The sequence below is a fragment of the Tubulanus polymorphus genome, chromosome 3, assembly GCF_964204645.1.
Source record: "Tubulanus polymorphus chromosome 3, tnTubPoly1.2, whole genome shotgun sequence".
NCBI lineage: Eukaryota > Metazoa > Nemertea > Palaeonemertea > Tubulaniformes > Tubulanidae > Tubulanus > Tubulanus polymorphus.
In genome coordinates this window covers 20931448-20945870 of record NC_134027.1, presented here as the reverse complement: position 1 = coordinate 20945870, position 14423 = coordinate 20931448, and the positions used below count along the sequence as shown (strand labels likewise).

The following is a 14423-nucleotide window of genomic DNA, read 5'->3' as shown; positions in this document are numbered from 1 at the left end:
AGGGACATTGTGTATGGAAAAATGGTATCGACAGATGTTTAGAAAGAAATTCCGTTTTGCCACGCGGGTCCATTTTGCCCCCACCTTACCGCAATATGTGCATGTTACATTCATATTTCATCTAGTCTACCTCAATTATGCTGGGACCAATGTGTAATGATTTATGCTTTAATTCTACGATTTATAATGGTGCTATAATGACATTTTATTCTCAGATAAGCGCAATACTGGCATAGATACATTATATACAATCTGCATACAAATATATTTCTATTTCTATTAAACAAAATAAAAAATTGTCCTGTGTTCTTAGATCTTTCAAGCGCAAAATCATTATATATTCCACACACCCACTACACGAATTGTACGTCTAGAGGAATCGCCGACAGGGGGCGTTAGTATTGACTGGTGATTAGCCGTTGGAGTACTACTGTGAGGAGTATCGAAGTTTGATCGACCTGATCGGACATGCTCCTTGTCTTTCGCATTGAAAGCTTCCACTTCGTCCCAAAAACTAATATGCTTAAAACTGTTTGATTTCTTACTATACATGGGGTCAAATACTCCCCCTGTTGCCAGCTTCTCTGAACTATTCACTGATAAATGTCCATCTTTTTTCGAGGATCGCTTAGCCCGAGACATTTTTTTCTTATCAACGCTTGGTGCGCCTGTATTCGGTTTAGTTGGTCGACCATCATTTTCTTCGATATCATTATCATTTTGGCATCCAGAACCTGTATTAATTTCATTGGTTGATTGTACGTCCGAAAAGCTTTCTGTTATGTCTGATTGATACACATTTACGGAGTTGGGTATAGTCGTGGGCTTTTCACGAAATAAAATTCTCAGTTTATACGCCGGATTATCAACTGGCACTTGTCTCCAAGTCTCGTAGCCGACTCGGTTCACAGTTGCCTGGTCTACATAACGACCACTAGGGGGCTCTGCAATGTCAGCAGATGATACGGTATTACGTATGACGTCAGTGACAGCTTCTTGTTGAGTCAAGTCTACTGACTGACTCCTAGTTAGATTCTGGCCCGGGAAATTAGTTTTATTTACACTATTTGCGGAACCCATCGAAAACAAATTTGAATCGATTGATAAATTAGAAATCCCAGGGGCCGGCTCTTCCGGTATTGATCTTAATTTGAATAATCCCCTGACGCGTTTTCTAGTGCAAAAAGCAATGCGCCGGATTGAATCGAATGGAACATCTGTAGGTTTGTTCCGATCATCCATTGTGGGTTCTTTCATTGTCGGCCACTTATCTGCATCTGTGAGAGTGAATGCTCCAGGCGTACCGCTACGATAATAACTCCATCCTTTAGATTTCACGGAAGTGCTCGGATTTGTTAACAAATCCGGTGTCTGTATGAAAAAAATTATGATATTCAAATCAAACGCCATCAGGAGAAGCAGTAAAAAGCTATAGTAGGATGTCAAACCAGCGCTAGTTTCCCCACTTAAATTGACGAGATCTATTTCGATTACGAAATTATGATATTGGCTTTGTTGGTTCGAGTCCAGTATAGCGTGGAATAGTTCCCCGCTCATTTTTAGAAAAAGAGTAATTCGGCTGCGTACTTTTCAAGACAAACCGACAAACCGACATACGGCTCAAGTCCATTATAGCATTAAATAGATCCAGCAGAGATTTAATTACAGAAAATAGTAGTAAATTGTCCTTTGTACTTGGATTTTTCACGGAGAAAAATTGAATGGGGGTTTTGAGCAATGTCACGCAAAGAAGCATTGTTTGAAACGAAAATGAATTGAAAGTGATCCTACAATGACCCCGTATAGATACGGTACATACATTGGATGTGTTGCCGTTGTTAGATTCTATGTCGGAACCAGGTTCTGTAATTTTGTTATCAGATGGCGCCTCTGGCAAAGTCGTCTGTAATGAAAATTATTCAATTAGAATCGAGCTGTATCCTCCAACTACATATAGGTGTAAGGCTAGTTTTTTAGTTACAAGTACGTTTAGATCTAGGTTCAGGAATGTTCCCCAGATTAAATGGATGTAGGATTGTTCGCATTAGCTGGAGTTCTAACAACAATGCTGATTTTATTTCAAATGGAAGATGAAATGGAATTTATCATGAAATAAGATAAGATTATTTCGCCACGACAGTGAAATTGCCACACTGGGCAAGATACGCGACGGTCACTTCTAGTTGGAGAAGAAAGCTTACATATAGGCTATATTCTGTAAAAATTAAAAACTTACAGTGAAATTACACAATCCAATACATAATACACTGACTTTTCCGAATTGACAAGCTACACTAATGTCAATCTTAAAACGATATCGAAGGGTGTAGGACCCCAAAGACCTCTTATAATTTGTCCAATTGCTGAGGACAGAAAGAGCATGGACAATCCCTTTACCTGTAACATTGACTAAGTTTGGAAGGTGGTTAATTAATTACCTGTTGTAAAGATGCAAATTTATTTCTATATTTATAACGGCAGATCATGTAAACAGTAACGGCGATTATCAATGTTATCAGTACCACCGTTACGGCGCTCGCTATAATAACTATCTCATCTGATTCCATATCTTGCGCTGTTATTATCGAAGCATGTATATCACTCCTGTAACCATAAACGTGAATGTTAGTGACGTCGATTATACAAAGATGTTTAGGAATATATGTCATGATATGTCATGTCATGATGTCATCTTGGATTACGTATATGATTTGGTTAGGCACCAGTGACATTTGGAAAAAATTTATTTGCCAAGCGAACCAATTTGCCATCAAGTCTCGTATGTACGCCCTATCCGTTCATCAAAATCAAAGATGACCGCTTTAATGTGAAATGGGAATATGTCAAACTAGATTGGTTGTTTCAATCGGTTGTGAATTTCACATATAGGAAAGAAAGAATAAATCCCCCTGGTTTTACTCGGATGCACAAGCCAGAGGATCGAAACCACTGCAATATCCACAATTCTACTGATATTATTTCATTCTTATGTTTCTTACCTCTGCGTTGCGTCGAGTACAAATTCCCTCATACAATTTTGAACGTAGATATATAGTCGAAAAGTCACTTCAAATTTACATTATACAGAACCAGTTTTTAAATGGCCTTCTAACCGGAGCTATGAAAACTAGAGTATGTCATCGACTTTTATTACGAATATTATCTCACTGTAATGGTTGTTTTGAAATAGTGAGTATTTTTGTTGGTTATTTTGGTAGTCTATATATGTACGCATATTTCGCTGTGAAAAATTGGGAAGTACGTACAAGACTGGTTGAGTTGAATTCGCCGATTTGAAACTAGTCTAAATGAGAATGTGGATTTGGCTTTTAATAGCCTGTTATTTCCATTCCTAATATGTCATCATAATTTTGCTAGACCCCTTCTTTAAGTTTTAATAAATCTAATTCAATTGAAAATGGAATTTATTAAACGAAGTCTTAATCGATAAAACTACAGCGCGATTGCCGAAATTTGCGAATTTCAAGGAGGAAAACAGCGTATCTAAAATTCTACCCAGTATTTCGAAAATGTTGTTTTGATATTGATAATAATACAAATTAGAAACACCCCGGACACACGTGTTAAATTCAAAATAAAACGGAGATTTTGTGACTTATCTACCGTTTTTAGTTTTACACGTCTTGATTACAGAATTAGAGAAGTTATCACAGTCCAGCATAAAGTGCAAATAGTGAACCAAGGAATCAAGAAGGACGTCACCCATTCCACAGTATCATAATCACTGTTACTCGCGCCGCAAAGTAAGAGAAATCCAACCCACGGGTCCACAATAAAATTACAGCGTCATTACGGACACATGCAAATACCATGGGGAGAATATTGTCTTAAATTCTACTTAGTAATTCATTTATGTGCTACTGATGATAATGTGTACAAATTTCAAATTCCGTGAGTGGTTCACACTTGTTTTGTGGATGGCGTTATTCCGGTTTGTTCGTAACGTTTGGTTGCAATATAGCCAGAGGGTCTTCCAAGAACAGGACACAAAAGCGGTGTGAGAAGGTAACGGGATACCACACGCACGTACGTATCTGTTTCCGGATTGGTGTGAATACTGATTACTACCACGTAACTCAACACGTTAAGGTGACCAAAACACGCATCATTAGCCAGCCGCGTTCACGCTAGACGTATCGGCCCCACTCCGCGCGGTGGCGCCACCCTGCGGGATTTACGCGAAGCAGCAGAACACAAACACGGCCACTCTCTCAATTTTCAATGATAGAAATCGTGTGTGCATTTCAATTATTTCGGCTGTTAGGGTTTTAAGGCACAATATAAGTTGATGATGTGATATGGCGATGTTAATTAATGATAATTCCGCAGTGAAGCTAGTCACGAACGGTGCCGATTGAGTGTATAGCTGCCAAAAACACTGAAATGTGCGTAGTTGCGTAACTATTTGCAGTGAATTGCAGACGAAACATGAAGCCTTAACGGCCGTTTAAAAAAAAATTATACCAATCGCAATTGTAAAATAAAAATGAGATAGAACCAGTTAAAATTCTGGCCATTTCTAAAATGTTATTAATTATTATTACTAATTTTTAGTCAGTGCGGAACGTTTAGTTTTCCAACAATAATGAGGGGTGGTAGGTAGTCATGCAATTCAAGTCATCATTTACGTTACTACCGTGTTGTTGAAAATCTCGCGAGTCCTGGACCTAACCCCAATGAACAATGCGATCTGTGTGCTGGCCACAAATGCACACAGATCACACTACACTACCCATTACACACTCCAGTAGCCACAGCTTTCATATATCCATCCAAATATTTAGTGGCTTTCTTCCTGGATTCGGCACTAACGAAGTACCGTACTGGTGCCGAATTCACGAAAATACGGCGCTTACACAGCCAGTTACGTTCACCCTACGAGTCGGCAATTCGACACTTCAATAAGCCCAGTATAGTAGTCACCCAGTGTGCCAATAGAGGGGAGTGTTTTGTACTACGCGGGCAGCAAACATAAGTGTAATTCCTTGTATCAAATCATCATTAAAGTTTTCTACGCTAAATGTATGTGGCCTTATAGCTAAACTCGATATCCCAGAATTCTGTGAATTGATTAGCAATAATGACATCACATGTCTAACTGAAACTCACTTAGATGATTTAGACGGTAATTTAGGTTGTAGCTTGCCCGCCTCCCATATGGCGCACTTTAAAAATAGGAAAAAGTTTTCAAAAAAAGGATCAGGTGGCGTCGGTATCATATATAGGAAGTTCATGAAAAATAAAATAAAACCAATTTCGACTGACTCTCAGTTTGTATCTTGGTATTTATTAGATACAGATTTATTTAATCGCGACAAACATGTACTTCTAGGTGTAATTTATATTCCTCCAGAAAATAGTCGTTATTATTCAGAATTAGCTATCAGAGAAATTGAAATAGAGTTATTGCAATTGAAAGTTGAGTATGATTTCAATGTGTTAATTTCTGGTGACTTTAATGCTCACACCGCTTGTATGCCAGACTTTTTGGAACCTGATAATCAGATAATTCAAGATGATAACTTAGACCCTATTGTTGACTCATTGATTAATTTAGGCGTTCCCACAACTAGAAATAATCAGGACATAAGAAAGAATAATACAGGCTATCAACTAATAGATTTGTGTAAGAACCATTCACTAATTATCCTCAATGGCAGATGTGGCAATGATCAGACAGGTAATTATACTTTTAGGAACACTAGTGTCATCGATTATTTTGTGTGTGATTTAGAACTGTTTGGTTATGTTGAGGACTTTGAAATAATGCCTTTTGACCCATTATTATCTGATGGACATAATCCTATTAATCTGTGCGTGTATACGAATTCTAGGGACACCATTGCTAGCGATAATGAAAGGGGTAATGAACACGCGAACTTTAACACTTCAATTAGGTGGGACAGTACTAGATCAAATCAATTTTTCCTGAATGTAGAATCAAGATTACGAGATAATGATTTAGATAAGTTACTGTTGGACGGGTTGCAAGATCTAGGAAATCAATCGCCAGATGACATTAATGGACTTACCGATAGATTTGTATCTTCTTTATTATCAAGTGCTGATGAGTGTAATTTGATGTACCATAGAAAAAGTAGGAAAAGTAATAACTGCAAAAAACCGGTCCGCAACGGATGGTTTGGCAGGGACTGTAGAGATGCACAGAAGAAATATAATTATATGAAAAAAAGATATAGGGGTTGCCCTACCCCTTCCAATTTTGAATCCCTGAAGAACTCGTCTAAAAACTATAAAAAGGTCATCCGAGGAAATAAGAAGAAACAAAAGGATGAATTTATTAAGGAATTGAGAGAATGCGAAATTAATAACCCAAAAAAGTTTTGGTCGATGCTAAACTCTGCGAGCGGAACAAAAAATAATGAGGCTAATATAGATATTGATATTTTTCTTGAACATTTTATGAGATTAAATGATTTGAATAATGTTAACAATGAAACCGATGACGGTGATGAGCCCCCAGACGTGGGTGACCATCCTGTCTATGACAATTATATCTTGAACAGTGATATAACCAGTGATGAGGTAATTAAGGCTATCTCTTTACTCAAAAACAATAAGGCCCCAGGCATTGATGGAATCACGAAGGAGCTGTTGGGAGTTAGTCAGTATCCGTTTTTAGTTGATATATTACAAAAATTATTCAATTTAGTTCTTAAAACAGGATATGTTCCAGAGATGTGGTCTATAGGCGTCATCAAACCCATTTTCAAAAAGAATGGCGATCCCTCTAATCCTGATAATTATAGAGATATTACCTTAGTTAGCTGTCTTGGTAAATTATTTACAAGTATCCTAAATCAAAGATTGTCAACATTCCTAGATACGAATCACATTATAAGTGAAGCCCAGGCTGGCTTTAGATCGAAATATTCCACCATTGATCATATTTACACGCTTAAAACAATCGTAGAGCTGTATCTTTGTCAGGGAAGAAGATTTTTTTGCGCCTTTGTTGATTTTAAGAAAGCTTTCGACTCGATTTGTAGGGTAACGTTATGGCGAAAATTAATTGCTAACAGTATTAATGGAAACTTTTTCAATGTGGTCAAAAATATGTATAACTCCATAAAATCATGTGTTAAATTAAATGGTTGCACGTCACAATACTTTGCAGCTGATAGAGGCTTAAGACAAGGCGAAAATCTCTCACCTATCCTCTTTTCGTTATTCTTAAACGACATTGAAGAATTTTTCATTGATCGTGGAAAACCGACTTTGTCATTTATAGAAAAACTAAATTTGAATCGTTATCAGGATATTGATACTTTACTGAATTTATTCATAATACTATACGCAGATGATACAGTTATTCTTGCTGAGGATGCGAAATCTCTTCAGCTACACTTAGATACCTTATTTGAATATTGCGCGGCTAATGGTGTCACTGTTAACTCAGAGAAAACTTAAGTACTAGTATTTACGCGTAGTAAATCCCGGATAAAAACGATTTCGAAATTTATGTTTGGTGATCAAGAGTTAGAGGTAGTTGAAGATTATGTTTATCTCGGAGTAAAATTCAATTGGAATGGTAACTTTGCTAAGGCAAAAAAGTATCTTTACGATAAAGCTATGAGAGCTATGTTTTCGATCGTTCAAAAAGGCAGACGTTTGAAATTGCCCATAGATGTTATGTTTAAATTATTTGATACGTGTGTTGTTCAATAGCCATGTATGGGTGTGAGATCTGGGGATACGAAAATCTTGATTTATTAGAAAATATTCATTGCTTCTTCTGTAAAATCTTAATGAAAGTGACGAAATATTCTCGCAACTTACAAGTTTTATCAGAGCTAGGACGTTACCCTTTGAATATAGATGTTAGACGCAGGATGATTAACTTTTGGGTTAAAACAGTATCTGGAAAGCAAACCAAACTTAATTCAATACTCTATAAAATATCTTTCAATTTATTTTTAAGGGATAAATTTAAGAGCCCTTGGTTATCATATATAAAGAAAACGTTTGATGACTGTGGTTTGTCCTGCATTTGGACGCAGCAATTCATGACTAACAGTAAATCTTTTTCAAAACGAATAAAACAGATACTCCGTGACCAGCACCTTCAAGAAACTGTATCTGCCATAAATACTAATCTGATATACACTAACTTTAGGCAATATAAAAATGATATTAGGTTAGAGAAGTATATAATAGAACTTGGTGATGACTTAGGAACTAGTTTATTTGAATTTAGGGTCGGGTCCTATATTTTACCTGAGAACAAATTTTCAAACCTTCATTTAGACAGAGCCGATAGAATATGCCCCACTTGTAATACTTTAGGTGACGAATCCCATTTTCTGTTTGACTGTACCTTACTTAACGAACAACGCAAAAACTTTTTGAATTTGAATACCTTAAATACCCTTGATATTCTGAAAAACCCAACGGTCAACTTAGCTAAATTCATTAAGACCGGCTTAGATGTATATAGATCCCTCCAATAGTATATATAGTATTGTAAATAGTTGATGTATATAATAGTATATATAGTATCGTAAATAGTTGATGTATATATATATTTCGTTACGTTTTCATTCTCTAAATTTTAATCACTTCAGTGTTGTTTTGTAAATATTTGTATATACATGTGTAATAGTTTTCCTCCATATACCATGGAAATGGTTGGAGTGTAAATAAATCGTAATCGTAATCGTAATCGGATGTATATACGCGGCTAGCTAAGCGCCGAATCTGCGTTCACACTACAGAAAATACACAGTCAGCTCAGTTCCGTACTGAGATCGGTTTTCGGCGCGGAATTGTATTCCACGCTTAATAAGCCGCGTATTTCAGTACAGAACTGAATATGCCGCGAATAGGCCTCGAATAATTTCCTAGTGTGAACGCTTAGTACCGTACTGAAATCCTAGTGTGAACGCAGCTATTGCAACGAGCGTTAACGTATCATTTCACGTGTTGTCAGTCATAGGGTGCACGCATAAGGCGCGTTCACACTACGTTATTTAGACCGGTCTAGATTTAGCCCGTTCCAATTTGGAACGGACCAAGCGTCCTACAGCGACCTAAAAGACCGAACAGGTTCGTTCCAAAAAAACGGACTGAATCTGCGTGTGGACCGAAACTGGTTCCAGGTCCGTCTAAATCGTAATCAGCGGTAAGATGCTGATTGTAATATACGCGTCACCAATTTGTCATCAAGCTGATTTATATATAGTTCTCAGATATTATACAATTTCTATATTGCCTAAAAATGTTGGCTATTTATCTTTTAATCGGTATATTCCGTGCGTTGCTCGAGGAATGGCCATTCTGATTGTTTTGAAATGTCCCACAATTTACCATAGATTGATTTGTCCAGGTATAACAATCCCAATGATAAACTGCAATCATCAAAATTTTTCAAATGAAGTACATCATTTAGGTATAAATTGCACGTGAAATAACTCATGACATGACATCTTGCGGGGCCAGTCATAACTATCTGTATCAAATTTGGCCTGTCCCCCCGGGTACTGACCCATTTGGGCTAACTAGTGTTATTGTAAACGCGGCTATGATTTCTACCCATGGTTTTCTTAGAAACATTTAAAACAGGTTTTACTTGATACAGGGTTAAGCTACATGAGTAAACATTGTGATAAAATTAGTCGATATGACATTCGGTGAGAACATGTTAAACAAAACTACACCAAATTAGCTTGACCATTAAGAGATACCTGTAGATACCCACGCGAAAACCGTTTGTGTAGCTGTAACTCGAATCGAATCGAAGACGAATACCACGTTTTACTATGCCGTACCCACTATAAAACCCCAGGAAGCAATTTTCTTCCCCCATACTATTGGAATAATCCGAGCATTAATAAATTCATAGATTTGATGAACACAACATCCAACAATCTCTTAAAGCATATTGGAAAATTTCTCCGACAGATGTTCAAGGGTCGTAAATTGCTTCTTAGGGTTACTTAAATGTAAAAGATATGTATGTACATTTTGAGATAGAACGCCAGCTGTAAAATCAATGAAAGATTGTCATACAAGTATTATAATTACTTTGACGAAATAAATAAATGAATATATATATAATTATATGTGAATAAACGTTTAATAAGTCAATCATCAGACATCCCACAGAGGCGAAACAATGGACGCAGAATCCGATTTTGTGTCTGATAGAAATTGTAGTCCACCCAATATCACCTTCAAATGTTTCCCGGTGCCTGAAAATATCGCATGGCTCTGAATTGGACTTAATTACAAGATTCAAAATTCCTTACACCTCATAGTCCATTAGTAGCATCGTAAATCTTAGTAAAATGACTTAAAGGTTAGACCGTTTGAATTGAAGTGTTGAATTAATAGAAAACCTAGCCGTCTACAAGCTGAATTTGCCAACGTATTAGTAAATAAATCAAAATTGTATGTGTGATGAGGGGAAATGCTCTTGAAAACTTTCGCATTAAATAAATTTGCTTACTCATTTGAAAATGAGATTTGTTAACGCTGTTATGGTTGTTTAAAGTGAAATATCATTACCAGTGAAAAGCCAGTTTCATGGGATGACCATCTCAGTTTTCGGGTTCCAGTTTTCGTAACCTTGGCATATCATTTCCAGGGTAATTTGAAATTGTTGTACCTACTATCAAGGGATAGGCGAAAGGCTGACAATAGAATTTCACACACCTTACTTTTTACGACAGCAAGTGAGAGGTAAAATCTTTTTCAATTCAGCTCTGTAATTATCGATAGATTAATCGAGATAGGCAAAAGGCTGACAATAGATTATCAAAAAGAAAATTATCTTTACGACTAGCAAGCTGAATGAAAAATCTTTTTCAATTCTGCTCTGTAATAATCGAGAAATAAAACATAAATGATGAAATTCAAACAGAAATTCAGGTCTTGTAGATTCGTGCAGTACAGGGCAATTTTGAGGACATCGAAATCAAACCCGATTGAATAGCCGAGTTCAGAGTTGAGAAAATTTGTTATCCAAAACATGCCCCACAAAGCAATACCGGGAGCTATACAAACCAGAAACACTCCAGATACAAGTGTTAAATTCAAAATAAAACGAAGGTTTTTAGGTTTATCGGTTGTTTTGAGTTTTAAACGTCGCGATTCTAGAATTGAACAAGTTATGAGGATACAACACGCGCAAATCGTGAACCAAGGTATCAAAAAGGTTGTCAGCCATCCCAATAGTATCATAATTACAGTTACTCGCGCCGTAAAGTAAGTAAAATTTAACCCACAGTTGAACGGCCCCGTAGGGTAATTTTGTACGAGTTCATAGGCGGGTACAAATGATGCTTGGATTGCCAAGGCAACGACTACAACAATTAATAATGCAGTTTTACGACGCGATGACGTAATAATCAGGCTGCGTTTCAACGGCAGACGGATGGCGATGCATTTCTCAACGTTGAATAGCGAAAGAATCCACGAAGACGTAAACATCGATATATACCAAATATAACGAAAAACCTTGCAGGCTATTACGTCATTGCCGAGAATGTTAACATAAACCGCCATCTCGCTGAAATCTTTCAGCGCTTGAAACATCCAAGTTTCTGGTAAACCGTTCGACAATAGATTTAGTAAATCGCTGGCAGCTAAACAGGACAGATATACGGCGGTAGACTGGTCGCGGCGTCGCATCCTCGGAAATATGTACAACGAAAAACAGTTGCCTAGAATACCGATCAGTATAAATATTGGAAAAATACAAGCGCGATAAAAATCAACCACGCGTTCAAAATATGACTTTGCCACAACAGCTACGTCGTCTCTGGTTATGGTGATGTTCATCTTCACTATCTACAAAAACTGTAACACCGGAAAAACAGCTAAGCTTTAGCTTTACGCATATTTTATCTCTTCTACACGACATCGAACGTCACGCTCATCTCTAGAATCCGTGTAACTGGATACCATTCACTGTATTACGTAAAGTAATTTCATTCAAGAATAACGCATCACTGTCACGAAATGATTCAGAATCATTACAAAATGAAATAAATACAGCATGTATACTTTTGTAGCCTACATGTAAGAGAAAAAGGTACACAATCCATGCGTCAATAAGAAAAATACACGGTAATTTATTCCATTCAATTATAAATGCATCGAAAAGCAGGGAAATGGAAAAAATGGAGAAATGGAGTGCCCATTGGTTAGTTCAATTAGCCTCGCCACTGTGCATCAATGTAACACAGGGTAACCTTAACACATGGACCTTTGCATTACCTTATATATAATAATACCGAATTTTCGTACCGACTGCTCTGTCGTTACTGTACGTCGTTACTGTATGTATCGTCCTGAAAATGTGCCAAGTGGTAGATCTCGACGTCTTTTATTGCTTGGGCATGGTTTCCATTGTAAATGCATTCTGGAACTAATAATGCACAGGGTCATTTACCAAATTTTTGTATTTCTCATACTTTTCATAGAGGGCGCATGGGTCTGCTGGCAAAGCCACTGACTTTAGTCACTATTTTCAGTTAATACTCCACGAGTTACTGCTTCCGGGTCACTAAAATGTAACAGACGATAGTAAATAAAAAAGCCAACTTACTGTAGCCTACGAGGCACTGCTGCCGGTTAAAAGCAGTTAACTCACTTACTAAAACCAGTGGAGTGATCGTAATTGGCTTAGAAATTATTGTTTGTTATCCGCTACCTGCTGCATCCACGGGTTCAGATCTTCAGTGCCGCATAAAATTCATACATTATAAAATGATCATACCAGTATGATGGCTGATAAGGGCCATAGCGAAAGATTTCTGGTATGTAACTCAGGGCACCAGAACGCCAGAACGCCAAAACGAAAAAAAAGAAAATTTCGTTTTGGCGTCCCCGCCAAAACGAACTTTCATTTTGGCGCCCCCGCGGGGGCGCCAAAACGGAATTTTTTTTTTTCGTTTTGGCGCGCCAAAACGAACTTTTAGAGAAATTTCGACGTTTTTCGTTGTTTTGGCGGGGGCGCCAAAATGAAAGTTCGTTTTGGTGGGGGCGCCAAAACGGATTTTTTTTTTGTTTTGGCGCGCCAAAACGAACTTTTAGAGAAATTTCGACGTTTTTCGTTGTTTTGGCGGGGGCGCCAAAACGGAATTTTCTTTGTTTTGGAGCACCAAAACGAACTTTCAGAGAAATTTCGACGTTTTTTTCGTTTTGGCGTTCTGGCGTTCTGGCGCCCTCATTTACATACCAGGAATTTTAGGCTATGGCCCTTATCAGCCACCATACACCAGTAATTATAACATTTTTGTTAGCTATAATAGTTCTGTCACCTTGGGCCTCCATCGGAATGAGACATTTTCAGTGATTGACTGAAGGGATCCCATGATGGTCTCTACGGGCACGGGTGATCACACGCCATAGGCCACTTACGTACCACTGTACTGGGATACCGTTTGATTGCTTCAACCAGTTTAACCAAAGTTTAACCAAAGACTTGATTATTTCAAACGTTTGGTTGGGTATGTGCGGCGAAAACCATTCAAAGCGTAGCTAAGATGCTGGCCTAGCAGAATTCTGCTCTGGATACTGGAAATATCTGACCTGGGTGCCCTTTTTCTACAGGCGCCCTTATAAGATTGCTTGATATACCCGATATGATATAGACATGGCTCCTAAGTGGGATTCCTGACCCAGGGGTGCCCGTTTGGGCCCTTTGGAAAAGTGTCATTTTTTTGCTAGATACACTTTCTAACAAAAAATTTAGTTTATTTTTTTCGTTTGATGTCAAGACAATGATTCTGGATATCGGAGTGACTCACTTCAAATAATCCCAGAATGGGGATTGAAAATGTTCATTTCAAAGTGTTCCGATGATAACTTAGCATTTGAATTTTGGGCGGTAGAGAAACCCGAAAAATGCCATCAGATCATCAGGGTATACTTGAATTAAGAAAAAACATTTCTGAGGAAAGCACTGGAAATAGCAGTGTAAGTTGTGAGAGTATATTGTTCATATTTCAGGGACCAGGACCCCGAAAATGCTTCGCAGCGCAAAGAAAGCTCCGCACGTGCCTGGGGCCGTATTCACGAAGCACCCGTAAGCCTACGTGTCACGTAAGTCTGCCCGTAAATCTAGCGAGAATTTACGGGCAGACTCACCTACCCGTTAGTTCACCCGTAAATCTTACGTGACACGTAACTTACGGGAGCTTCGTGAATACGGTCCCTGGGTGGTAATACTCTGGGGATCTTTAACATGTCAGACGGTTTTTCGATCTGTCATTTTCATGCATTTGGCTATAATTGGCGGCCATCTTACTCTAATCAGTCCTCGTGGATAGATGTGAAAAAAGGGTTTCTTTTTAAGGATAATTTAGCAGGTTTTAACTTCTGGTTTTGATAGTTGATAATCATCGTCATGAGACATTACTTGGAATTGAGGTTAC

At 37.8% G+C, this 14423-nt stretch overlaps 1 protein-coding gene across 1 annotated transcript; it reads right to left on the bottom strand.

Moving 5' to 3' along the window:
- Nucleotides 1–10821: 10821 nt before the first annotated feature.
- On the bottom strand, nt 10822–11823 carry LOC141902169 (cysteinyl leukotriene receptor 2-like). Its single transcript, XM_074789809.1, has one exon. The coding sequence runs from the start codon at nt 11821–11823 to the stop codon at nt 10822–10824; it is 1002 nt and encodes a 333-aa protein (XP_074645910.1).
- Nucleotides 11824–14423: the final 2600 nt, after the last annotated feature.